Raw genomic sequence first — 26,983 nt, 5'->3', positions numbered from 1 at the left:
AGACATTTTTATGGAACTTCAGACTTCCTGCCAGAAGATTCATTATCAAACATTGGGAAACTCTTCACAAAACCTGGAATGGTTGCAGGCAGATATAGACAACACAGCACACAAGCCAGCTCTGACAAATGATACGTCAAATGAACAATGGCCATGAAATAAGTCTCAGGTATGCCTCTCCTGCTGTTCAGATCCATATTTCCTGCTGTAGGTAAACAACCACACAAGATGCAGTGTGATCACAATGCTGCAGTAAGTGCATGACATGCACACATTTGGCATTGCTCTCTCCTTCCAAGTCAATTGGTTATGCTACCAAAAGACTGTTAATGATTAAGCTAATGTAATTAACCTTTGCATGCTGTTTCTAATCAGCAAACAAGTACAGAGAGCCACTGGGTTTGGGTAGGGCATGAAAACACAGCCCTGTGCTGAGACACGATGGCATTTAAGCAGGGACAATGCCTCGTACAGCACAGAAAAGCAGATGGGAACACAAGCTCCAAAGATACTGCAAGGTCTAATCCTTGCTGTGCCTGCCCAAAGGCCTGCCTGAGCTCAGGAAATTCCAGTCAATCAGTTCTCTTGCTAGAATATCATGGGGAACACACACAGACTTACGGGAGGCAAATGCATTTACTGAGCTGTTACAAACATGGGGACATTTTATAGGTTGTAATTCTTTTTCTTTCCTAATTGGAACTCTCCTCTCTTCCTTTTTCTTCCTGTACCAACCAGATGGCTGCAATGCCAGGATTTATTTTCTTTTTGCGCAAATCTGTCTGAAAAGTTCCTTCTCATGTTTTTCTAATGAAAACTCAACATCTCACCCCCAAAACACTGCTCTCTGCCCTCTATTCCAGAGCAATGACAACATTTCAGACAGCTTTAGCTACTTCAAGCCTGAAAGCTGTACGCACATAAAGTGCTTTGTCTCCCAGTTCTATGACATGAGTCAGAACGTGGGAGCCCAGATAAGCAGACAAGGTGCAGAGCAGCATATTAATCATTCCAGTACAGAGCTTAGGCTGACCCCACTCAGCATCCAGAAACACCTACTTCACAGAAAGTATGGTCTGAGGCTTAAGAGCACCCATGGCAAAAGCACCTCTGTAGCAGCCTCTTGCTCTCTATTCTGACAAATCACTATGGACCCAGACAGTCTGTAGAAGACCCCAATCTTGGGCACGTCTTTCACACGGACACTTAGCCTCCGACTCACTCAATGAAAACGGGTAGCTGGGTTCCTCTGGATACGTAAGGTCTTGATCTCTATGCTCAGAAGCACTGAGTAGAGCTACAGAGGAAATTTAGGTTTGATACAAGGAGGAAATTCTTTATTGTGAGGGTGCTAAGGCACTGGCACAGGGTGCCCACAGAAGCTGTGGCTGCCCCACCCCTGGCAGTGTTCAAGGCCAGGTTGGACACAGGGGCTTGGAGCACCCTACTCTAGTGGAAGGTGTCCCTGCCCATGGCAGAGGGTTGGAACTGGATGAGCTTTAAGGTCCCTTTCCAACCCAAACCAGCCCGGGATTCTACGACAGCAATCCTTGGACTAGTAGCAAATCTGTCACTTCTATGATCTGCAACAATGCTGCAAACTTTTCTCTTTCTCTTCTCTGAATCAATCAAGATCATGTTCCTGGAGCACTCTGAAGATACAACCTTACATTTTGAGTGTTCCCTCCATGCCCATACGCTCCCCAGGACAGAAGAGATCTCTTTCGGAGGCATCCTCTCCAAATCACTTGAAAATGGAAAAACACAGCTTCTGCTGCCACAGTAAGATGTGGAGAGGAAATTAACCCATCAGGTCCTCCTTGACTTTTGTGATGTGACAAGATTTATTGCCCATAATCTATCACCAAGAAGAGAACTCTGGTGCCCTCCATCATTCTGCTGTACATTAAACAGTTGCTTTTTGGCAGGTATATTAACACAGCCAGTAATTAGTGCTGTCAAAACACTTAAATAATTGCCTCCTAATGCAAAACCCTGCAACCGGATTCCCCTCCACAGCAACTGAACACCCTCACCAATGAGATCATTTAAAAACTCATCCTCAGAGTGCAGGTTTCTCCAAAAGATAGCAGAACTTGGGAAATGCAAGGCAGCTGGACAAAGACAGCTATGAACAACTGCAGGAAAAGCTCAAGCACCAACCACCTCAGAGCTGTTTCACATCCCCAGGGATATGTCCCTCTCCTAACAAAAACACTCATTCCTCCAGGCAGATTTCCTCCACCCAAGTAGTTCAATAAAAGCACTGGCAGTATTTGGCTGCCATCTTCAGTCAGCCACTGGCTTCTACCCCTCAAGAGGAGAGAGTCATGCAAGGTCAGGCATGAGGCTGATCCTACCTTTTATCTGGAAACCACACAGAGTTTAAATGCATCCTTAACTGTGGTATGAGCCAATGAATGTCATAAGAGATGGGTCATGACAAACTTAGAAGTCAAGTTCTGTTACTCAAAAGGCTGCAAATGATTCAAACCTCCATTTGATCAGGGCACTGCAGGAAGAACAGACAGCTCCTCTTCTCTGAGTCAGCAATGGCAGCATTTCAATAGGAGGTGATCGGATCCCTACATACCTCACTATCATGGTTAGCTCTATCAGTCTTTAAAGTTGCTCATCACCACAAATGCTATGACCCAAATGGACTGCCTGAAGTCTCTTCATTAACTATCTCTCTCTATATATATCCCTGGAGATGGTGGATTGAGCCTGGCTGGACGACAAGTGCACACAAAAGCTGCTGTGTCACTGCCCTTCTCAACTGGACAGGGGAGAGAGAATGCATCAAAAGGCTCTTGTGTCAAGATAAGGACAGGGAGAGATCACTCACCAATAACCCTCACAGGCAAAACAGACTTGACTTTGGAAAATTAGTTTCATTTGTTACCAATCAAATCAGAGACAGGTAATGAGACATAAAACTAAACCTTAGAAACACCTCCCCTCACCTTTCCCTTCCTTCTGGGCTTAGCTTTATTTCCCCATTCTCTATCTCCTATCCCCACAGCAATGTGGGGGAACAGGGACTGGGATTGTAGTCAGTTCATCACATGTTGTCTCTGTCAATCCTTCTTCCTCATGGGGTGACTCCTCCTCTGCCCCAGCAAGGGGTCCCTCCTCCACAAGCTTCTCCAACACAAGTCCTTCCCACAGGCCGCAGTTCTTCATGAGCTGCTCCAGCATGGGTCCCTTCCATGGGGTGCAGTCCTTCGGGACAGGCTGCTCCAGCCTGGGGTCCCCTGCAGAGTCACAGTTACTGCCATTAAAGCTGCTCCAGTGCGGGGATGCTCCAGGGCCACAGCTTCCTTCAGGCATCCCCCTGCTCTGGCATGGGATCCTCCAAGGGCTGCAGGTGGATATCTCCTCCAAAGGCTGCAGGAGCACAGCCTGCCTCACCATGGTCTGCACAGCAGGGGAATCTCTGCTATGGCACCTGGAGCAGCTCCTCCCTCCTTCTGCACTTGGTGCCTGCAGAGCTGTTGCTCTCATATATTCCTGCTGCAATTTCTCCTGCACTTCAGCTTTTTCCCTTCTTAAACATGTTGTCACAGAGGCAACCACCATTGCTGTTAGGCTCAGCCTTGGTCAGTGGCGAGTCTATCTTGGAGCCAGCTGCATCGGTTCTATTGGATAAAAGGGAAGCTTCTAGCAGCTTCACACAGAAGCCACCCCTGTAGCCCCACACTATCAAAACCTGGTACACAAACACAATACACAGCACTGGAGTATGTTCCACATGCTTGCATCAGGACCCTACAAGCTTGGAAAAAGCAGCTTTCACACTTTAAAAAGCTCCCAGACAAGTTTTGGTGTTTATCACTCATTTGCTTTTATCTTACCCAGAAAGACCAGTGTTGAATACAACTTCCCCTGCTATGGAGGATGGATAGCCAAAAGAATAGCCCTTCATCTTCATCCCATCTTCCAGCACCAAGTTCGCAGTCTGCACCTAGAGAAAGGCACGTGAAAAGACTTAAACAGACGAAGAAGAGGCTTGATGTTTATACAGGTAACACCCAAGACACCTGCCTTTTACGCCTTACTTGGGAAATATTCCTGTCCCTGTCCCATTCCAGCTCCCAGGATACAGTCTCCTTTACTAGTCTCCTGATGCTCTTTTTCCTTCCCACACTTGGGACACATTGTGCTCCTACTGAGGGCAAGGCAAACCTCAGTGCAAGCAGAGCATGTGCTGCTATCACTGTGGGATCACCCTTCCATATCACTTTAATTTCTTCCCCCCATTATATCTTGCAATTAACCAGTATCATAACTCTGTAGAGAAAGGATCACCTCTCCTCTTGGTGTTTGCTCAACGCTTGCTGCTGAGCATGCTGGCTCTCATCCAGCTGTGACCTTTGAGAGGCGCTTAACTTATGTTGCAACTGTACAGCTAAGCTGTTAAAAATGCTTAGCTGGACTGGGGTGAGATGGAAAAATTCAAAACACCAGTTTTAGGACACCAGAAGAGAGTAACTTCTGAATCAGACAGACACTTATGGTCTCAGTTACCTCAGATAGGTATAATTGTCCTGGAAGAGGAAGGGATGGAACAAGCAGCCAAGAGGAAAGCTTCCCATAAAGCTGCACCTTCTTCAGAGAGAATTTAGTAGAACTGAGTCCTACATTGACTGTGGGATCCCTCACAGGTTTATTACTATTTTACAGCTAAGGAAAATGAGACATGGAAAATGACTTTTGTAGAAGCTGTTCAGAGATTGAGTGTCTTTGCACACACCAGACTAAACACGCCCTCTTTTGCCTCATTTTGAAGCTAAACCTTTCTTAGCCTGTCCAGGAATTGGTTGGGAAACCACCTGGGATCTCCAGCTTCCACCAAAAAAGTAATGAGCACATGTACACCAGAAATGACAGAATGAGCTGGGAGATTCCCTCACACAGCAGCATCACTGGTGACACACAGGGGGAGACAGGAAGCAAAGCTGGAAATAGATTTGCTTCTATAGATCCGGGCTTAAAAGAACTTGATGATGAACCTTTTGGGCCCTGAGAACTTCCTCATCTGGAATGCCAGGACAGCTGCCTCCTGTGCACAGAGCTGCAGTCACAGAGCGACCACCAGTGCAAAAACCCACAGGAGATGTGCCAAACATGTCCACCAGGCAGCAGGTCTCACCATGATTTAACTTCATATTGGGGTTTTGTTACAGAACAATTCCTCTTCCTGGGATGTTAAGAAGAATCAAGATCAATTTGCTGTAGAAAGGAGCAGAACTACTTTCCATTAGCCATAAATCAGATGAACAATCACAGCAAGGAGAAATTTCATTCCCAGCATTGAACATTTTGTAACAATTATGGCAAACATTCATCTCTAGCTCCTCTACAGTTACAAATACTGCACAGATCAATTACTAATGTACTGGAAAACATACTAAAAATCAAACTGCACCACCAGGTAATTGAATTCTGTGCATCTGGGATGCTTTTAGCCTTGCATTTTTTCCTCATTAATGTCAAACATCCAGGCACTCTCCAAAGGTTCAGAAATCACTTTCTGAACCTTCCCACACTATTGGATGGGATAGGCAGCAGTGCCAGAATCCCCTCCCTCCCCAGCTATAAGTATGTCCCCTAGGTTTAGCCCAAACAAAACTTACAGTTTGGTCAGCTCCCATATTTCACTAAGCTTCTCATTACAGAAAGCCTAAACCATTACAAAGCACAGAGGTCACTTGGGTGCCTCAGACTGGGCTTTGGACAGGCCCTCTGCCCTTTCTGAAGCCTGCTGAAAGCCCAGCCCATGCTGCAGATATGGGAGACTGGCTGTAAGAACTGGTTTTCCTCAGCCTTGGTTTCAAGAGATGGACCCTTTCCCCCCACAGGCCACATTATTTGAGCCCACCCAAACATCAACTCCAGTTCAAGCAAGTCCTGCCCCTTGCTGGCACAAGTTAGGATAATCACCTGAATCATAGTCCCAACTGTAAACAGGCTGGGAAAATCCTTCAGGAAGCAACATCCATAATAGTGGAATGACCAAAAAAGTTAAGATCCATCTAAATCCTGAGGGGACAAAACCCAGAGCAATCAGTGTGACCTCTAGAGCCTTACTCTCTCTTTAGTACTTGACATGAATCTGCATGTCTTCACTCCCACCACAGACCACCTGCCTTTCTACACACTAGCACAGAACCCATTTGTTGAACAGAAACACCCATCGTACTATTAGATCCCCTGCACAGTGTTCAAGTAATGCAGAATGTCCCTGAGCAGCCATAACCCGCCTGCAAGTTCAGCTATAGCAAGGGATAGATGTTCAAATGTTTCCCTCCCTTACTTGATTTATTATTCTTAATTAAGTGGTTGGTTTGTTTGTTGAGCATTCTAGAAGCAATTATTCCTGCTTAGATTTCTAGCGGAGGTGTTAGCATCTCCCCACGCTGCCAGCCTGCCTTGCCTCTGCACTTCTGTTTTAATGCGGAAAGTGATTTACAGGCTAGTGAAAAGGCCAGCTGGCTCAGTCAGGGATTAGCTGGGAGAGATTTTCACTTTCACAAAGCCAACAAGAAATAAACAAGGCTCCCAAAGCTTCTGTGAGGACCTTTTGTCTCCAGCCTTCTCAGAAGCATCCCATAAAATCTTAGCCAAGTCTCTGTTGTATTCTCAACTGAATGTTTCTTCCACACACACCCCCAATGTGAGATATGGTTTGCAACTTGATTTGTCCCTCCCACATGCCAGTAGCCTTACCTTTACCAGAGCTCCCTGTGCTACAGAGAGGCTGTTGGGCTCTTGAAGAGCTTTGAGGATGGAGATGGCTAACAGAAAGGGTCATGCTCTTGGCTGCAGCATTGCTAGATTTGGTGAGTTTTTTGCCAAAGCAGATTCCAAAGTTAACTAGTTCACCCACTTCACAGATGAAGTAAACACTGTAGCAGTTCAAAAACAAACCCAAAACAATATGTAACAAACCAGATTAACTTAGTTGCAGTTTCCGGCCCTTCCCATCTACACAACGGATGATGGAGACTTTCAACAGCTCAAAAGATCTGCAGTACAATTTACTTCTTGAAGTATGTCTGCTATAACCCCCTGTACCGGAAAGTGAACTGCTTATTTCTCCTGTTTTCTACTTACTTCACAAAGTAACCAGCCAAGGAAGTCAAGGCTTTCCCCTCCAAAGAAATCCCTCAGTTTATCTTGGCAAGGGTAAGCCAAACACTGAACGCTGGCTGGAGAGCTGTGAGTATGCAGAGTGCCAAAGCCAGGATGGACACTGATGTACAGCAGAGACACAGCTGGGTCTCGGTTTCAGTGCAGACCAGTTTCTTTCCTTCCAGTAGAAGATGATAAAACATCCCCTGTCTAAGACAGGCCATGATTCCATGCAGTATGATAGCCTCTTGGCATACAGATCTGGCTGGCTACACAACAGCCAAAATACCAGAAGTACAGAAGCACCCAAAAGACACCAGATTTCTTCTACAGCAGAAAGCTGGTGCCAGGACTGTGCTACATCCACTATCTCAATACCAAATAATCAGCAACAAAGGCAGAGTTTCTTTCTTTGACAGAAAGATGTCTCCTCTTGTGAGTACTCTGGAAATCTGTCTGAACATTGCTAACAGCTAAGACTTCCTTTGCTAACCCCCTTTTTATATACATAATTTTGTTTTGGCACACTTGCTTCTGGCTGGTATTAAGAAGAAATGGAAAGACTAAAGAATGGATCTTGGGATAAACCAAAGAAGAGTCACTTAAGCTAACTTTGGGGAGAAGCTTTGGATGAGTTCCTTTACCATCCAAGCCAAAGTAAAGCCAGAAATGCAACATGAGTACCATGGTAGAAAAGTCACAGCTCCTACAAGTTAACCTCTTCTTAAGGCTGTTCATACCAATGCCACAAATATTTGTGACAAAAATCAGAGGAGGGGAATGCAGAGGCACCTCAGAGAAACCACTCAGCACCCAAGGAAATGGGCACCCACTGTAGCAGCTCACTAAGCTCCCCCAGTCTCTAGGGAACAGGCCCTGTTTCGCCTCCCCTTCACTCTTACCTCCAGAGGAAGAAGAGTGTATTCATTTTCTCAGTTACTTTTCTCCTGCCTCAAAATAGATGTGAAAGCCCCCTTTACAGTAACCTGAAATAGTTTCTACAGCCAGAGCTCAAAAATTTCCCTCTTCTCCCTTTCACTTCTAACTATATTTTTAGCCTGTTGCTGGTGGTTTTTACAGCTTTCCCAATCCTCTCCTTACTGAGCCAGCTATACTATTACAAGCCACCTATTTATTGCACATACTACTCTTTACATCCCCACTTAACTATATTGGCCTCAGATGAGTACTAAATGAGAGGAGCTCTGAGCTGCAGTCTCTCTGCCCATTCCTGAATTAGCAAGCAGCTTGATTACCCCCACACCAGTGTTGCTAAGCACCCCTTCAGAAAGCCCATAGGCTCTCTGATCTGCTGTCTGTGCCCCTCTTTCACTCCTGGATGCTTCATCTCTCTGCTACAACTGAAGGGTGGGATGCAATAGGGAAATATGGACCTGTGTGTCCCTGCACCTCAGACTGCTCACCTACAGTTGTGTTTCCCCACACAGGCTGAGTTAAATGGACAGAAAAGAGACTTGGGAGAAGAATTATTAGGTTTTCTAATAACCACCCCTGTCCCTGATGCTTTCTAATACTTTACTTAGCTTATACATTGGTTAGAAACACATTTTCATTGTATTTTGTTATGCTCCCTAAAAAAGCCCACAGAGAAAAAGCAGTAAAAGGCAACTAAAGCTCATTTAAGCTTGCGATAATGGGAGAATGGGATCATTACCTGTACCATCATTAGCCCACGCACCTTAATTACTTCGCATTTCACTCCATCTCCAAACTTCTTACAAATATCTGTTACCTCTAATGACAGCTGGAACCCCAAACCCAGCCATAAGTCACTACTTGGTCACTTGTCTCACAAGTACGGTTAACTTCCACACTTTGACACAAAGCCATGCAATAGGTTGGCATTTTAAGACCTCTTCCTTAACTTTTCCTTCAGGTCTGCTGCTTTATTGCTTCAGATACGTCTTAGAGAGTTTTCTTGCACTTCTGCTTCCATGGCCAAAGTATACAAGCCAGTCACTGTCTTAAAGCAAAATCCCCAGGCCAGGAAAGGTTCATGGCTTTGTATTCAAATGAAATCATGCAGCCACCTGCAAAGGTGGTGTTAAAAGTCTACAGCCAAGATCTCAAGAGCCACAGGCTCTTAAACTATAATAGGTATTCGCCTTTTTAGTCTCCGTGATTACAAGCATTCACTCTGACAGCACGAATTCCTGTAGGTATTGAACTCAAATAATCAAGTCTAATACGAAAACAGCTTTCCCCAGTTGCAATGCCAAGACAGGAGTTGTCACATAATATGTGTCAGAAAGAGACTTCTAGGGCTGCCTGGCGAGCACAACATCTAGTGAGCTCAGTGCAGGTACAGATGCTTCACCAGACTCAGCATTTCAGATGCACAGTAGGTCTTAGCCACCCTGCAGCAGATCCCGTCATACACCTTGAAACAGAACAGGGGCCCAGTTCATTCTGACCCACCTCAGGTATATCTGCAATTGCTGGGACCGAGGTTAAAATAGGGTTTGGGGTTTCACTTGGCATTGCTTTCTTAACATGTATTCATTCTCCTTGCCTTCAGCATTGGTGTCATTGGCTTCAAGCCATCAGTCTTTAGCTGTACGAGTACAGAATTAGGTAGATGCTAGAACAGCTGGTACTTTTAACTCCATCAGAGTAGGGCAGCAGTTCTCCATAAGCGTGAAACTTCTTAATTGGATGCCTCAGCATTATGAAATGTGACCTTGTAGGTCTATCACTGTGTAGTCCTTGAATGAGTGACAAAACATGTATCTAACACCATCAATTTGTCATTTAAGATGCCAAATCCAAACTTCAGATGCTAATCCATCAGTGTAAGAATGCATCAGATCCAGCCTACTGCAGGTGCCTATCAGAATTATCCTGTGTCTCCTCAAAAGGTGAAGCAGCAATCCTACCCATGACCTACAAAGTTCTACCAGTGGAAGATGCCTTTTACCACAGCATACTTATGACCACAGCCACAGTAAATCAAGAGATGATACACTGGTGCATTCACAAAGAGTTGTCTACCTCTAATTAATCTCAGAGCCATCGTAGTTCTCAATACATTGAAAATAGATCCTTTGTGAATCCATCAGGATTAATCACATGCTTCAAGTGATGCATGTTTTTAAATATGTAGCTGATTCATGCTCGTATGGACTACAAGATCTGCTCTGTTAGCTATCAGTCCTATAGAAGGCTGGACTGTTTCTAAAGAAGATACCATACAGTAATTAACTGAAACCCTGAACTTCCACCTTCTGGTGCAATTTACCCTGTAATTTCCATTCCAGACTACACAAAAACTGTATTTGCTTTGCTAATAAAACCATCTAGCCAAGCAATTCTCTTGCTCAGGGTTCAGGCAAACCTGCTTTGGTTCAGGTAAGCCCTGTTATCTGTAGCAAGCTATCTCTCAGCATACCAAAGCCATCTATTAAACCACAGTAGCTCAGTTAGTGTTACCTTGATGCTCAACAACCTCGTAGCAGCCCTTGAGAAACACCGGTGATCAGCAGACACATTGCAAAACTCCCATCTGCCTTTCAAAGTCTTCACCATTTTGCAAGCTGTCAAAATTCTTATCATCTTGAAAGCTGCTGATGGGCAGCTGAAGTTTACAGAAAATGAGACAAAACAACAGTCTGCTTGTAGGTATTTCTTCACGGTTTGGTGCAGACAATACACTCTTGCAGCTCACATGGGAAGAGGACAGAGACACAGAGAGTGTCGTGGACGGACTGTACAGAGCTGCCCTACACCTTCCCATTTATTCTGCCATCAAACACCTCTGGTGCAGCTCCACCTCCTCCCGCCCCTCAGAGAGGGGCTTGCTCAGACACCCTTGCACCACGTTCTTCAGGCTGGTCTCTAACCACTGCTGCAGGGGTTGTACCATAGGCCAGGCCTGCTGGAAGACAGCAAAACCTGCTGGAGGAATCACAGCTGCAGCGATGAAGACAGTTCTCACTCTGAAACAAACACTTTATGTTTCAGGAAAAGACAACAGCAGCACCACTTGCTCTCCTCACAGCACACAGTCTGAGGAAATTAAGAGTCTATTCACAGTGGGCGTTTGAGTGCTCTCCAGTGTGTGATCTGGGGTCTGCACATTAGCTTGTGGGACAGCCTGTGACTGCTGCAAGCATACTTGTACTAAAGGAAGTAAAGTGGGATGACCAAATTCTGTGGAAAGCCATAGTCTTTTTATTCTGTTTAGAGAACAGACAGGAACCAGCCCTAGCACAGGTCCCACTGCTGCCCGTTTCCAAAGAAATGAAAAGCACATCACCAGGAAAAATAAATGGCTACAAGAGAAAAACCTCTTTTTGGTAAAATTTCAATGAACAGCAGCTGAAATAAGGTGAAGTTTTCCATATGCGTTCCCCTGATTGACTACAGACCTTTGTGACTACCACTTCTGAAAACAGGACACCTAAACTATAAGAAACATGTTGCTCATTATTGAGACATGAAAATGCCTAATGAAGACAAAAAGCTTTGGGAAAAACACGTACATTACTCTTACTCTTCAGGAACAAAAACTGGTGAGGCCTGTTTTGAAACCCAGGGGATTAAAACTTCAATTCACTCAGACACAGGAGGAAAAAGAAAGCAAACCAAGAGATACAAGCTTTTTTTGCAGCTGGACACATACTGTTACAAAGGATTTAGTTGACCCTTTCTAATCACTGACAATAATAATCAGGACTTCTTTGTACACAGTGGTTTGAGATTAGTCAAAATTGATGCCAGTATCACATACAAGTATTTCCTGCACAGCTCATTCTAGCACCAGGTTGAACTGTCATGCACACAGTTAGACAAAGAAGAGAGGGCAGTGGGGTTGGGTACCCTCTGGTACATGGCAGCTTATTGGAAACTTGAATGAGAGAGAAAAATGGGAAAGCCCTCAATCCAGATGACTGAAAGAGAGAGACACAGGGTGGAAGACAGACTGGGTGTGGAGGAGCTCACTGCTTTAACATGAGCTTTCCATGCGTGCAGAGCTGGGAGAAGCAAACCCACATTCTCTGGTAATCCGAGTGCAGTTTCACAGAATCACAGAATCCCAAGGGTTGGAAGGGACCTAAAAAGATCATCTAGTCCAACCCCCCTGCAAGAGCAGGGTAACCTACAGTACATCACACAAGAACTTGTCCAGGCGGGCCTTGAATATCTCCAGTGTAGGAGACTCCACAACCCCCCTGGGCAGCCTGTTCCAGTGCTCTGTCACTCTTACAGTAAAGAAGTTCTTCCTGATGTTAACGTGGAACTTCCTATGTTCCAGTTTACACCCATTGCCCCTTGTCCTATCACTGGATATCACTGAGAAAAGCCTAGCTCCATCATCCTGACACCTACCCTTTACATATTTGTAAACATTGATGAGGTCACCCCTCAGTTTAGAAAAGACACAACTGTTTTTCCTACAAGAAGATACCTGACAATCATTCTGATTCATAGAAGGAGCTTGAGACACACAGATTCCCCCTTTTGCAACAACATACACAGGGAACTGGGAAATAGGTGGTGTTTTTTTTGGTTTGGGTTTTTAGCTACTCTATTCGTTTGGGTCCAGCCTGTAGAGATCCAGGTTGGAGATACACACAGGAAACAGAAGGTACAGAAAGCAAAGCCATGCTTACAAGTGAATGGATGGCAAAGACCTATATCTTGTACTGTAAAGGTCATCTGAATATACACTCACAAGTGCACTCACACATGCAATTCAGCAGCCAGCTTTCTTCTAAAGTCACATTTCACATTTGGTTAGCTTTACACCACCAGGAATGTCATACACAGCATTTAGAAGGTTACAAGCACTACCCTTTGTTATGGCCATACTGAAGGGCAAATTCTGCACTCCATTTCACTCTCTGCCAACATCAGGCAGTTATTTTGGGCCCTGGGTATAGATGTGCTTGAACCAGAACCAATTCACACTGGCAGTTTCAGTACCCTAACTGCTAATTCCCAACTATCCTTTCTCCACTACTTGAGTTTCAGCATGGCTGCACAAGACAGACAGATCCACCTAAAAACAAACCCTTGCCTTCCGCCACTAGGCCATTCATGAACATAAGGAGCAAGGGGAAGAAGAATCATGCCTTTTGGCAGAGCAGCATCTTTTGCCAGGTGAAAACAGCTGCATAAACACATCACGAACTGGATTCAGTCAGGGATCTGGAGTATATACATAGACCTGTATGTTAAGGACAAAATGCTATATGGGGAACAACAGGCAAAAAATGCTTTCCTCTCCACTGCAAGGATGCCTCACTGACAACTGCTATAGAGTTGACACTGCTGTCTTCCCTTTCATTCATCCATGTTTTATTATCAAAATTAAGCCCACCTCAGACCTTCTGTGATTAGCAAGGTTACCCTTCCAGTCCAAGAACCACCTTCCCTTTCAAAGCCTCCACCATTATGGAGGAACTTCCCTCTGCCAACAAATCAAGCTATTTGTCTCACTGCCGATGTGCTAAAAAGAGGTGATGAACTGTTGACTCTAAAGCCAGAAAAATATACCAGGTATTCCTGAGAGAAGCCTCAGTTCACAAAAACCTGTCAACATACAAACAAGCCTTCTGTGGTTTGGGCAGATCTTATGTATGTGCTTTGCTTAACACGAAGACCAGAAGAGGCAGAATCACTTATTCCTTTCACTTTCTCTCTATAAACTCAGCCTTAGTTTTGGAATTCCTGGCTTGCTGCAGGGAATCAGTAAGGAAAAGGGAACCGACCACAGAAGACTGGAAAAAGGAGAGCAGCAGCCAATGGTTTTATGGAGGTGCAACCACACTGCCTGAGCTTAAAACCTGCCTACCAGTATGTGACTTGCAATTGTATCATCCCTTCAGGAAAGGAAGTTTGGGCAGGGCTCTGGAAGAAGGATTCTCATCAGAGATGTCAGGAATGTAAAGCCACAAAGGCAGAAGAATCACTCTTCTGTGAACTGTAAGAACAGTTCAGATACTGGAGGGGGAACTATTCACAATTCAGGGTTCCTTAACAGGGTCTTAACTTGGCACAGGTGTTTAGAAAAAGGCAAACTGCCTTTTGTTTCATATCCATATACACTATATCCTACACAGATAATCACACAGTCCCATTGAACTGTAAAGATTAAACAAAATCAGTGGTCTGTGGCTTTTTAAATCCCCAGGGCCAAGAGATCCAAAGCAAGCTAAGTGCCTACATTTCAGAGGCTTAAAACAAACTGCAAACTGCTTGATCTTCAGAAGTGCTCAGAGCACTTGTGGCCCTGCTTAGGTGCCACAGGACTGCTACTCCAAAAGAGAAGCTTGGAAGACAAGAGATCAGGGCCAATTTGTGGGGATACTGGCCCAGATTCATCATAGTGCAAGACTGAAGAAACTGCTTCCAGCTCCGTGGAGCTCCAGAGGCTAAAGTCTCCCCTGGATTGGGATCAGCTTAACAAGCAGTCTATGTGAATTGCTTGGACTCTCCTTGTGAGATCAGAGGGGAGGTTTTTCCCCTTCAAGTGTCCTTCAGATGCTTTCAGAAATCACTCCTGCCATCTGTCAGGTTCTGTCCTGACACAACTAAAACATGTTTAACGTATTTCAAAAGTACTGAGTGGAAAAGCAGAACAGTTGAAGGTAGCAGCACAACAGAAATCCTCTGCTGCCACAGGGAACAAGACAAATGCTCTTCTCCATCCCTACAGCTAGCAGAAAAGCCCTCAGTGATTTGGAAACCCTGTCTTCCATTTTGAGGCAAGCATCACTTGCTTCCCAAGGAACTTGCAGGGAGAGTTTGGGAAGTACATGAAAAATATTAAGATTTGCCATATATTTTCTAACCAGGTTTTAGTTTATCAAGCAATATCACTGCAAAGGATACAGGAATAAGTTTGAGCCAGATAACAATTTCTGTTCTTAGCACACTGCTAACAAACTCCACTACCTCGGAGACCACAACTTAGGTTTATTGCAGTATGTAGGGGGGACTAAACTAAAGTTCTCTTTTTCACATGCAAATGAACTAACAGCATCCAGGTTTCCGCATCACCTGATCCTCTTGGATTGCTCCAAGACACAAAGCAAGCTCAGGTACACTTTCAGATGTGCGGCTTTGAGCTAATCTCAGATTAAATGAAGCATTTCAAGCAAACCGCACAATATTTAGGAAACACAGTAATTGCAATGCAAAGTGCAACAAGCCAAGAATTCCAAAACTAAGGCTGATCTTCACCTGAGCGTATAGAGAGAAAATGAAAGGAATAAGAATCAAGTGGAGATCTTGCCCTTTGGCTCTCCTTAATTCTGTTATTTAAGCCACAGCCAGAACAGCTGGGCTTTTCTCTATACAGTTTGTTCTATTTTATAGGAGATCTGGGGAAAAGGGTATTTTAAATTTTAACGGCAGAGGTTCATAGCAGATCTTTAGATTGGGGTGCTGCATTTTGACTCGCCCTTAGCAACTCACATGACTATGACAGGAATGATTGAACATAAACTCACATGATTTATTTTTTAGATGGAAACAATTCCAAGTGACAAGGCAAGAAGAACAGGAACTAAAAATAGACTGCTCCTAGCTGCCCACTGTGTCGTTATAGGTGTGCTCTTGCTTGCAGCTTGTTTTCTATCCAACTCAGTGCCTTCCTGAGATGCAAACTGCCCTTTCCTCTCTGGTTCCTAATCCTTTCTACTCCTGAGAGCTGGCTTTTTAATCTCTGCTTCCTTTCACAGTTTCTCTGCATGAGTAACATTCTCCCAGCTCCTTGATGGGACTTCTCCTGCCAATCACACTTCATGGGTCCTGAAAGCTGCTTTCTCTTGGGCACACTCCTAAAGAAAAAAATCACCCTTCCTGTCCACAGAAGTTTGGTTTCCCCCATAAGTACTCACAGGAACACAACAAAAATAAGAATGAACAAACCATTTGTTGATATTTTATAATATATACTTTTATATATACATCTATTTTATATATATATATATACACACACACAAATTTGCCTGTGTGGTAGTGGCAGGCATTTCTCCTGTAAATCCCTGAAAATCTCATTTATCAATATGTAACACATCAGCTTGATGAGGCAAGTGGTGTCTTACCTTACAAATTGGCCTGCTGCCTTCACCAGGAACTGTTTTCAATTTTCCAAGCATGATAGCAGACACCATAAGACTTTAAATGCCCAATTTTACCCACCAGGTTCAGGTGTCTCAGGGAAGCATACTCTGCACTCATCCACAAGTGCACTGTTTCCTTATGCCTATCATTTTACTTTGCAAGAGTGTCACAAATTCTGCTCTTTTCAGTTCCAAGTGTTGCTGACAAAGGTCCTCCTCTTGAAGAGGAGCACCTCTTGAATAACATGGTGGAGTCAAAATCATTAGAAAGAGTACGTGGCAAATATCACCTCACAGCCACCAGGATGATGGCAAGTTCATGTCAGATCAGTTACAGCATCAGATGTTAACCTCTTTTGGGCCTTTTTATGTCTTCACACTCTTTTTGTGTCCTCTGTATCTACTGACCAAAGACTAACCAAAGAATATAAGGACAGTTTTATTTGCTTCCAAAGACAATACTGATAGCTGTAATTGGATTATATAAATCAGCCTGAAAAGCAGAATCAATTCTTGTCTTTACACCTTTTCTCTTTAGTTTTCATATACTTTTCTTTTTTCCTGCAAGGCCAGATTATGACTGCCATGTCTCCTAATAGAAATAGCAAAAACCCTACCAAATCTTAACTATTTCCTGCAGAAGGCAATAATCAATACGAAAACGAGCATGAAACCTGTTTTTAATAGCACAACAAGACTATAGTCTTAAATCCCAGCCCTGCAGTCCTTGCTCACTGAAAACATCACGTCAGGTCTCCTTCACCCAGACAGAACTGAGCCCTAAACCAACAATAGGAATCAATGGACAACACAATGTGCAAGTGTGCTTTGAACAAGATGTGCAAACTACATTCATACTACAACTATAACTTGAAACGTCTTCCTAATTCTGACTGAATGTCACTCTTGTCTGGGAGTCCAAACAACCAAAAAGTGTAAAGAAATATTTTAAACAGAGTTGCTCAAAATCTCACTTTATGACATACTCCAAGCAGTTATTGGAACTACTGGTTGGGTTTTTTAGAGAAACGTATTCTTCCTCTTTTAAATCAAAATTTTCCCACTTTTTTATCAATTTTTTTCCATCTTTTTTGTGTGTTTTCAAAGCACAAACTGAAAAGTTAATTTTGGCTAAAAAAAGAAAATTAAGACTTCCTTTCAGTACTTTAATTAAAAGGTCAAAAAGCATCAGACTCAAACTGAGATGTAATTTTGCCTTTCCTCAGAAATATTAGTACAGTCTGTCTGACAACTAACAGTAATTGAGTTCTGCAAGGCAAATCCTCAGTTGTGGAAACAGACCCTCATGCCCGATGCTCAGTTTTATGAAGTTAAGGAAATATGCCTGAAAACAAAGCATCCAGAGGTGGTAGCAAGTACCAAAGTGATTCAGGATGCAGAAGGGTTAACCATCAACCAACAGGCCCTGTGGAAAAGTTTCAGTTCACACCTTACATGAGAGTTTGAAAAGTTAATAAAGGCTTTTCATCTTATAACAGGAAGAAGTACTGTAACAAAAGAAAATATCAAACCAAGGCCATGTGAAAGAGAGTTAACAAAAAGGGCAAATTTCTTATTGATTCTGAACTGCCTATCTTTGCACATCCCTTCTTTTACAAATCTTGTGTAAAAGCAGTAATCAAGACCACCTTTTGACTAATAAGGTTTCTATAATGCTTGACAAGACTCTTACATACCTATTCCCAGGTTACAGAAAACCCATTTTCAAGGGGATTAAAGCTCTTCCTTAAGGCTTGAGCAGCCCAGGGTACGCTCATCTGCTGTCTGGGATACAGAGCCCATGCTTCACCCAAACTTAACAAAGATAAGGCTCTTATCTTTAGCAAGAGAAAAAAGAATCAATGTCTTGAAAATGGGTCAAATTCCATTGCCACTGGGATTAGCAGTTTCTCTTAGTTCAGCTGACTTGGAAGAAATAAGAGAGAACCCTTGCAATAACTGAAAGATACCGACGTTATTCCAAATGGCCAGTTTCGGAAACCCCTTAGGTAGCTAAAACTGAGTGCTGCCAGAAGAGCATTGCCTGAGGGGTAATAATGACTATACAAAGTGCAGTTTGCTTCCAGTGCCACGACTGAGCACCACACCTCAGACACGGCTCTTATGTCCATGCTGATGCAACCAAGGGGAACGGGGCCAGGAATCTTAGAGCTGCTAGATAGGAGTCTGCATTGTCTGACTTCAGTCCAGAGCTCAGCTCTATTTACTGGAAGATGTTTGGAGGCAGCAAGATTTCTCACTCCCTGACATTTTCTAAGAAGACATTTTCACAAATGGGGGCCAGGATTAGGAGTCATCCCTTTTCCCCTGTGATTCCAGAGGCTCAGGCATTCCACTGGCTTGTTCCCATGGATCACTAAAAAGGCCAAACTGGCTTTATGAAATAAAAACAAATCAAAAGGGCTACACAAACACCGGCTCCCCCGTGCTGCACATTCTTTACACAGTTTAAAAATAACATGACCTTACAATGCAAGATTAGCTACATTTGCTCAGGATTCATGTTCCACCCGCTGCCTTCTGTGGCCATCCTGCCATGGGTGAATATTTGATAGGTTATCATAGCCCAGTGTGTTTGTTGTAGCAAAGGAAAACAAAATTGACTTGCCCTTGATTAGATGATAAGGAAATAAGCTTTTCCTAGAATGAAGGCTACAACAGAAACTGTCCCTAAGCTGCTAATTTATGCACGTAAAACTGCAGATGTGCATTTGCACAGGCACATACTGTGTTCACTGGACAGTTTGGTCATTTTAATTTTACTTGATAGTCCCTCCCCCCGTCCCTCCCCCCAGTGCAATATAAGTTTGCTAAAATCAAAACTTCTATGACCAAATTGTTTTCATGGATGTTTTGACCTGGGACAGACCATCTGGTCCAACCTTCATCGTGGACGTCTACAGAGGATTTTGGCCAGACCCATCGCACACCACCCTGTGATCTCAGATCTATGACTAGCATGACCCAGAAGGAAAGTAAGGAAATGAGTAGAGAGATAAAACGTCCATCAGAAGAGGTAAGCACCAGATCAGAAGAGCATGTTATAGACCTATACATTTCCTAGAACAACAGGTCCTCGCAGGTAGGCACTATGAAATACAATTCACAGTAACTTCTACCCATTCCCCAGACTACAAAACAGCCCAAATAAAACCAGATTTCTTGTTCCTAGCACATTATTGGGTCAGGCCTAAAGCTAGGTTCATTCCGAGGAGAAAAGGAGCTCCACTGCAGTAGTGGAGCACAAGATGAGTCCTGATGATTAGCTTATGAGCTAGGACCTTCAGGATTTCTGGACAGTAAGCCTCTCTGCCTTAGTCAACCAACCTTGTCCTGAACAAGAAATAATCTAATAATTATGTGCTCTAACATTTCTTTTACTACAACATTTGCCATATCCAGTGACAGGACACATGGAAATGGCTCAAAGCTACATCAGGGGAGGTTCAGACTTGACATTTAGATGTATTGCTTTATGGAGAGAGGGGTCAAACACTGGCACAGGCTTACTAGAGAGGTGATTGATGCCCCAGCCTGTCAGTGTTTAAGAGGCATTTGGACAATGTCCTTCTGTCCTGGGTTCAGCAGTAGCAGTCGTTTTTCTCCTTCTTAGTAGTTGGTGCAGCGCTGTGGTTTTGACTTTCAGCCTGGGAACAGCGCTGATAACACTGATGTTTTTAGTTACTGCTCGAATGTTTAGTCTGGCCAAGGACTTTCTGAGCCTCACGCTCTGCCAGGGAGCAGGGGAAGCCGGGAGGAAGCAGAGACAGGACACCTGACCCAAACTAACCAAAGAGGTATTCCATACCACAGCACGTCATGCCCAGGATGTAACTGAGAGTTACCCGGAAGGGCTAGGACACTGCAGGGTTGGACAAGGTATCAGTTGGTGTTCAGTCTTGAGGGGGGGGCACGAGTTATCGGTCGGCAGGTGGTGAGGTGTTCTATTCTCTTCCCTTGTTATTTCCTTTATCATTATTATTATTGGTGGTAGCAGCAGTGATTTGTGTTACACCTTAGTTACTGGACTGTTCTTATCTCAGCCCATGGGAGTTGCATTCTTTTGATTCTCCTCCCCATCCCTCTGGGAGCAGGGGGAGGGCAAAAAGTGGGGGGGAGGGGGGAGTGAGAGAGCAACTGTCTGATTTATGGTTGACTGGGTTTAAACCACGACACCTTCATACCACACTTTAACTTTAGGTCAGGCAGTTGGACTGCATGCTTACAGCAAGTCCCTTCCAACTTAAGTATTCCATAAGAGAAGACACATAAAGTGTTCTACACAAAGCTCCTTCCCTAACTTCAAGTGAATAAAAGTGACTTAATCTTCCCTTTGGAATAAATACGTTTACTCTCTGAAAAGGAAATACATTACATTTCTCTCCATGCTAGCTTCTTACCTTTTGGCACAAATCTATGCAGGGCTGGATATTCCTGGGTTTGGTGGGAGGGGACCTTAACACTTCATAAGAGTTACTTAACATGGCCTTGGCCTCTCACCATATATCCAGCATGCCTGGTCAATCAGCATTTTCCTTGTTGCTTCGTGCCTGGAGCTTCAGATTAGAAAGACCTGCAGACTCTGTTTGTCTTTTTGTTTCTCCTCACCCCTTCCTGTGGTTACCCTGGGGAAAAAAAAACAAAAGACAAAAGTTTTGGCTCTTGTACATTGGGCTGTGCACAGAAGCATTCAACTGAACCTACAGATTAAGCAGGCAACATGCCTGAGGATGGAGATCTCTCTTCAAATAGCACAGCAAATTATTGCTATATAGATCTGCAGTATCATTTAGTTGGGAAGTGGGAGACAGGACACGATTTTGACTGACTGAAAAACATTTTAGGGCGGGAAAGCAAAGATGTTTGAAGAAGTAATTGATGCTGTCAGGTTAAGTGCTCAGGACTTTAACCCCAGAACTCCAACACTGTCTATTCAGCTAATATTCTTACAATAGCAAAGAAAGTTAATCATAAGACAATGACTATTGATACAGTTTTATGCCAGCAATATACATTGCTGTACTTCAACAAACACAGCTTTTCACACTAGTAAAACCCCCAGAAACAGGCTCTTGTCCACAAAGACCAGCTGGCTTAAAGAGAGTCTGTGCTTTGGAGCAGAGGCTTTTATCACACACAACGCTGGCAGAAACAAGTGGGACCACTAATTTAGGCTTTGAGTGAAGTTAAGCTGCCCTTTCCCTGAAGATACTCTGTATTGTACTGTTCTCATCACTCATATCACCCTGACACCTACCAGTGTTCAGCAGGGTTTAAATTAACCAACCCATGGGAGGAAAACACTAAACACAGGCTTTAGTGTTCAGACAGTTGACTTCATGAACAGATGTGATTACAGCATTACCAGATTTTGGCAAAATGAGCAATCAAATTTAAAGGAGAACAGTACAAAGGCACTTTGCACTTTATTCACTTGCCACTACTGATTAAATAAGTTAAATACTCAGGTTTCCATCTTCATCTCCTGGCATAAACAAACCAAAATAAATTCTAGTCATCTATTCCCACTTCCTATGGATCCCATCATGCTACAATCCATTATAACCAAAGCAATCATAAACTACCACATCCAGTGCAATGAAATCACATTAAAGTGATGAAATTCCACGACAGCTAATTATAACTGGAAAGTTTTCATTTCAGTACTCTGATCACAGAGGTCTCAACAACAGCATGTGCTTTGGAGTTCACAGCAAAAATGAGGAGGTTGTTCATATGGGCCACGTGGTCAAGAAGAGCTTCAGTTTGTATAAACTTGGCTAGGGATGTGAAGGATAACAGGAAGGGATTCTATAGGTATGTAGCAAATAAAAAACAGACTAGGGACAACATAGACCCCCTCTGGAAGCTCTCAGGAGAACTGGCTACACAGGATTTGGAGAAGGCTGAGGTTCTAAATGACTTCTTTGCCTCGGTCTTCACTGGCAAAGGCTCTGACTGCACCACCCAAGTCTTAGAAGGCAGACACAGGGACTGTGAGAATGAAGACCTTGGGCCCACTGTAGCAGAGGATCTGGTTCAAGACCATCTTAAAAATCTGAAGGTGCACAAGTCCATGGGACCTGATGGAATCCATCTGCGGGTCCTGAAGGAGCTGGCGAATGAAGTTGCTAAGCCACTGGCCATTGTATTTGAAAAATCATGGCAGTCAGGTGAAGTTCCTGACGACTGGAAAAAGGGAAATATAACCCCCATTGTCAAGAAGGGGAAAATGGAAGACCCAGGGAACTACAGACCAGTCAGTCTCACCTCTGTGCCTGGCAAGATCTTGGAGCACATTCTCCTGGAAGGCATGCTAAGGCACATGAAAAACAACAAAGTACTTGGTGACAGCCAGCATGGCTTCACTAAGAGGAAATCCTGCCTGACCAGTTTGGTGGCCTTCTATGATGCGGCTATGGAACTGATGGACAGGGGTAGAGCAGTTGATGTCATCTACCTGGACTTGTGCAAAATGTTCGACACTGTCCCACACGACATCCTTGTCTCTAAATTGGAGAGACATCAATTTGATGGATGGACCACTCGGTGGATAAAGAACCGGCTGGATGGCCGCACAAAAAGAGTTGTGGTCAATGGCTCGATGTCGGGCTGGAGACCAGCAACGAGGGGTGTCCCTGAGGGATCGGTGTTGGGACCGGTCTTGTTTAACATCTTCATCGCTGACATGGACAGTGGGATTGAGTGCGCCCTCAGCAAGTTTGCCGATGACACCAAGCTGTGCGGTCCGGTTGATATGCTGGAGGGAAGGGATGCCATCCAGAGGGACCTTGACACGCTTGTGAGGTGGGCTGATGCCAACCTTATGAAGTTCAACCATGCCAAGTGCAAGGTCCTACACCTGGGTCGGAGCAATCCCAGGCACAGCTACAGGTTGGGCAGAGAAGAGATTCAGAGAGGCCCTGCGGAGAAGGACTTGGGGGTGTTGGTTGATGAGAAAATTAACATGAGCTGGCTTCAGTGTGCACTGGCAGCCCAGAAAGCCAACCGTATCCTGGGCTGCATCAAAAGGAGCGTGACCAGCAGTACGAAGGAGGTGATCCTGCCCCTCTACTCTGCTCTTGTGAGACCTCACTTGGAGTATTGTGTGCAGTTCTGGTGTCCTCAACATAAAAAGGACATGGAACTGTTGGAACAAGTCCAGAGGAGGGCCACGAGGATGATCAAGGGACTGGAGCAGCTCCCATACAAAGACAGGCTGAGGAAGTTGGGGCTGTTCAGCCTGGAGAAGAGAAGGCTGCGTGGAGACCTCATAGCAGCCTTCCAGTATCTGAAGGGGCCCTATAGGGATGCTGGGGAGGGACTCTTTCTCAGGGACTGTAGTGACAGGACAAGGGGTAACGGCTTAAAACATAAACAGGGGAAGTTTAGATTGGATATAAGAAGTTCTTTACTGTAAGGGTGGTGAGGCACTGGAATGGGTTGCCCAGGGAGGTTGTGAATGCTCTATCCCTGGCAGTGCTCGAGGCCAGGTTGGACAAAGCCTTGGGTGAGATGGTTTAGTGTGAGGTGTCCCTGCCCATGGCAGGGGGGTTGGAACTGGATGATCTTAAGGTCCTTTCCAACTCTAACTATTCTATGATTCTATGATTTCTAACTTGAGAGAGAAAATATGGCTTGAAAAATACAGACCCCTCAGAACTGGAAGCCCTTCAATAACAGGTATCCATACAGTGAGGCATCCAAGATCACTGGCTGTTATCATCCATGGTAAGCTGACATGTTGTGTCTCTAGTTCAAACTTAGCCAAGTTGTTCAAATATGGAGCAAAAATACACTGAAGTGCTGCTTTGCCTAAACAACTGTATATTACTGCATTCACTCCCTGCCAGACAGGCTTCTTGCAAGCATAAGCTCTCTATCTCAGACAACTGCCTAGAAATGGGGTCACCTCGCACAGGAGACTCTCAGGCTACAGAGCAGTACCACCAAAGCTGATACATGAAAGCAGAGGCAAGGGAGGTGGTGATTATTTGCAGCATTAGCATCTGAAGTGTCACAGCATGGCTGGCACAGAAAAGAATAAAACTGAGTTCTCTAAACCAGACTCCTAGAAGTGAGAAAGCTTATCTAGAGACAGCTTTGTAAAGGAAGAGCTCAGCAATGCTTCAAGCAATGCAAAAGAGCCACAGGAAACCAGGATACAACTTGCCACTCTATGAGCCTCATACAGTGCCTCTGAGCAACAAGAAGTCACAGAAACAGAAAGCACCATTTGACCTGAGCACACAGCATTTAGAAATGATATAGTGGAAAGAGCCTAACAGCTGGTAGACAGGGTGGATGGAAATGATGTTAGGGACATCATCTGCAAAGAGTGCTTTACACAAGTGTCACTCTTTCCTGTTCAGTCAGGGAGTCAAGCCAGTCATGCACTCCTGCAATCACATTTTATTTTTCCAGACAACCTAATTCTCTCTTTGCTTCCCTTCCGCCCCTAGCAATCCCCCTGCAGCTGTGGCCCACTCAGGAACGTGCTTTGAAGAATTTAGAGTCTCATTTTGGGCAGCATGGGTCTGATTTCCAGCATCAACAGCACAAGAAATTGGTCTCAAGCCATGACTTTGGAAAAGTCTCCAACTTTTTATTCTGCTGATTCACATAAAGCTTGAAACCCTTACCCATACAAATGTCTGGCTTTGCCCTAGACCTTCTCCTCTCCCTTACTACAACACCTCATCCTGGCAAAATACACCTTTTTGCATCAGAGTTCTGACCCCAATATATTTAATTGTGCAATCCAGCAGGTAGAACAGCAGTGCTGGTATGCTGTGAATGCTTCCAGGTGTCTGTTTACCACCATCCTCCCATCAGCTTCCTACAACAGACGGATTGTGATTTCACAGGCACAAGAAAGTTCAATAACAGGGTGGGAGAGGCAGAAAGGGCTCCTACTTCAGTAACAAGAAAAAGTCACAGTACAACCCATTTTAGGCTTCTCCAGAGAGCAAGTAAAAAAATAACTAAAAATCACCCAAGTAAAATAAGAAATTCTTTATATTTTGACAGTCATCAGCTTTCAAACTCACCACCTAACATAAAGGGTGTTATGCACACCCTTTCCCTACCCTCCACATGCTTAAAATAGTGGGACAATACAGATGGGACATTTATATCATATTGCTCGATGGCTGAGGAATATATAAGCATTAAAGCCACATCTGTGTCATTTACCATAGGACTAGACAGTCCTTCACAGACAAGCCTGTGGTTGCTTTGCCTGCATTCATGAACCATTCAGAACACCACAAGGCCAAAACAGAGGCTCATGAAGTTCATGGCTTGAGCACAGCACTGCTACTGACCAAATGGAGGAATTTGTCCTATCTCGTATCCCTCAGACAGAGTTGCCTGCAAGGGCCTTGTCAATGTATCTTTAGTCATTCAAACTGGAAGCAGTAAAAATCATAGAATCATAGAATCAACCAGGTTGGAAAAGACCTTTTAGATCATCAAGTCCAACCATTCCCCAGCACTGCCAAGGCCACCACTAACACTAACCCATGGCACTGAGGGCCATCTACACAGTGTGTGAATACTTCCAGGGATGGTCACCCCACTGCTGCCCTGGGCAGCCTCTTCCAGCACCTGAGCACACTCTCTGTGAAGCACATCAACTGATCTAGCACATGGGGTCATGAGCACACAGTAACCTGCAGACTGCCAAACATTTTCAGTGCCAAACATCTGCACCACCAAATCCAGGACCCTTACTTTGGGAAGGCTCCCTGCTTGTGCAAAGAGTTTCTTCTTGTTTCCATTGTACACTGTTTTGAGAACTCCTTGAATGGGAAAATTAGAAAGTAAGAAATGAGAAATGAGGTAATTGCAGAACAGAATCCTAAAAGAAGAGTATCTTCAGTATAACATGTACACTTGTACTGTGAGCAATTAATTTCCTTTCATCTGCATCTTGAGAGAAGTCACAAGAAAGTGAACTAAGGTGAAACATTATCCTTGCACAGTGGGAAGCCACAAGGTTGAGAATGTAGTGGGGAAACTTCCCCTTTGCCTTGAGCAACATCATTAATTTGCAAACTATTTTCAGTCCTTAACAGCTAAGCTTTATAAAGCCTTTCTGAAAACAAAACCATGCCAAACTATGTAACAGACAAGGAGAGCAAGAAGCTCTGCAAGCTCTGTTCCTGTGTTCTAGGCAGTCACACACCAAGAGATGTCACTCTGGAGAAGAAAGCATGCTGCTGTCTCCTGGCACTGAAGCATGGTTTGTGGCTGAGTGACAGGCAGCTATGCTGGCCCTGCACCAGCTGGGATGAGCCCTCCCTCTGAAAGCCTCAGCACAGCAGCTTGGTTTTTGTAGGGAAAATGAAAGCATGTAGAGTTATGGACACATTTGAGGCATGAAACAGTGCTCAGCTTCACACCAAGAAGCACCCAGCTGCATAGGGGGCATACCAGACATTGGAATTGTTTGCAAAGGGCCATTCTGAATATCTGAACCATGAGAAAAAGAGTCCAACAAAGGTTCACAGCTTAATAGCCCCTGAGATATTCAACAGGAAACAGAAATCTGGAGGAAAGGAGGTTGATTAGGTGGCATTACACATTTATAGGGGACAGGTATCACAGAATCATAGAATGGTGGGGGTTGAAAGTGACATTAAAGCTCATCCACTTCCAATCCCCTGCTACTGGCAGGGACACCTTCCACTACAGCAGGTTGCTTCAAGCCCCATACAACCTGGCCTTGA

General features: G+C 44.3%; 1 protein-coding gene across 5 annotated transcripts in view; it reads right to left on the bottom strand.

The window, feature by feature from the left end:
- Positions 1–26,983, bottom strand: part of CPS1 (carbamoyl-phosphate synthase 1) — a 118,073-nt gene that overhangs the window by 84,643 nt on the left and 6,447 nt on the right. For 3 of the 5 annotated variants that reach the window (XR_010610620.1, XR_010610621.1, XM_065669819.1), the window contains exons 1-2: positions 5,947–5,957; positions 3,858–3,967 (exon numbers count right to left, since the gene is read on the bottom strand). Coding sequence is in view for 3 of the 5 variants with exons in the window: in XM_065669819.1 (XP_065525891.1) it covers positions 3,858–3,967; positions 5,947–5,955 (119 nt within the window). In the remaining 2 variants the exon portion in view is untranslated. Of the gene's footprint in view, positions 1–3,857; positions 3,968–5,946; positions 5,958–20,750; positions 20,876–26,983 lie in introns of those variants that run through there. The other 2 variants (XM_065669820.1, XM_065669821.1) reach the window with 1 other exon arrangement.

Source organism: Lathamus discolor, chromosome 3, assembly GCF_037157495.1.
Source record: "Lathamus discolor isolate bLatDis1 chromosome 3, bLatDis1.hap1, whole genome shotgun sequence".
In the NCBI taxonomy this organism is placed as follows: domain Eukaryota; kingdom Metazoa; phylum Chordata; class Aves; order Psittaciformes; family Psittacidae; genus Lathamus; species Lathamus discolor.
Note: the sequence above shows the minus strand (reverse complement) of the source record. Positions and strands in the feature narration are given on the sequence as shown.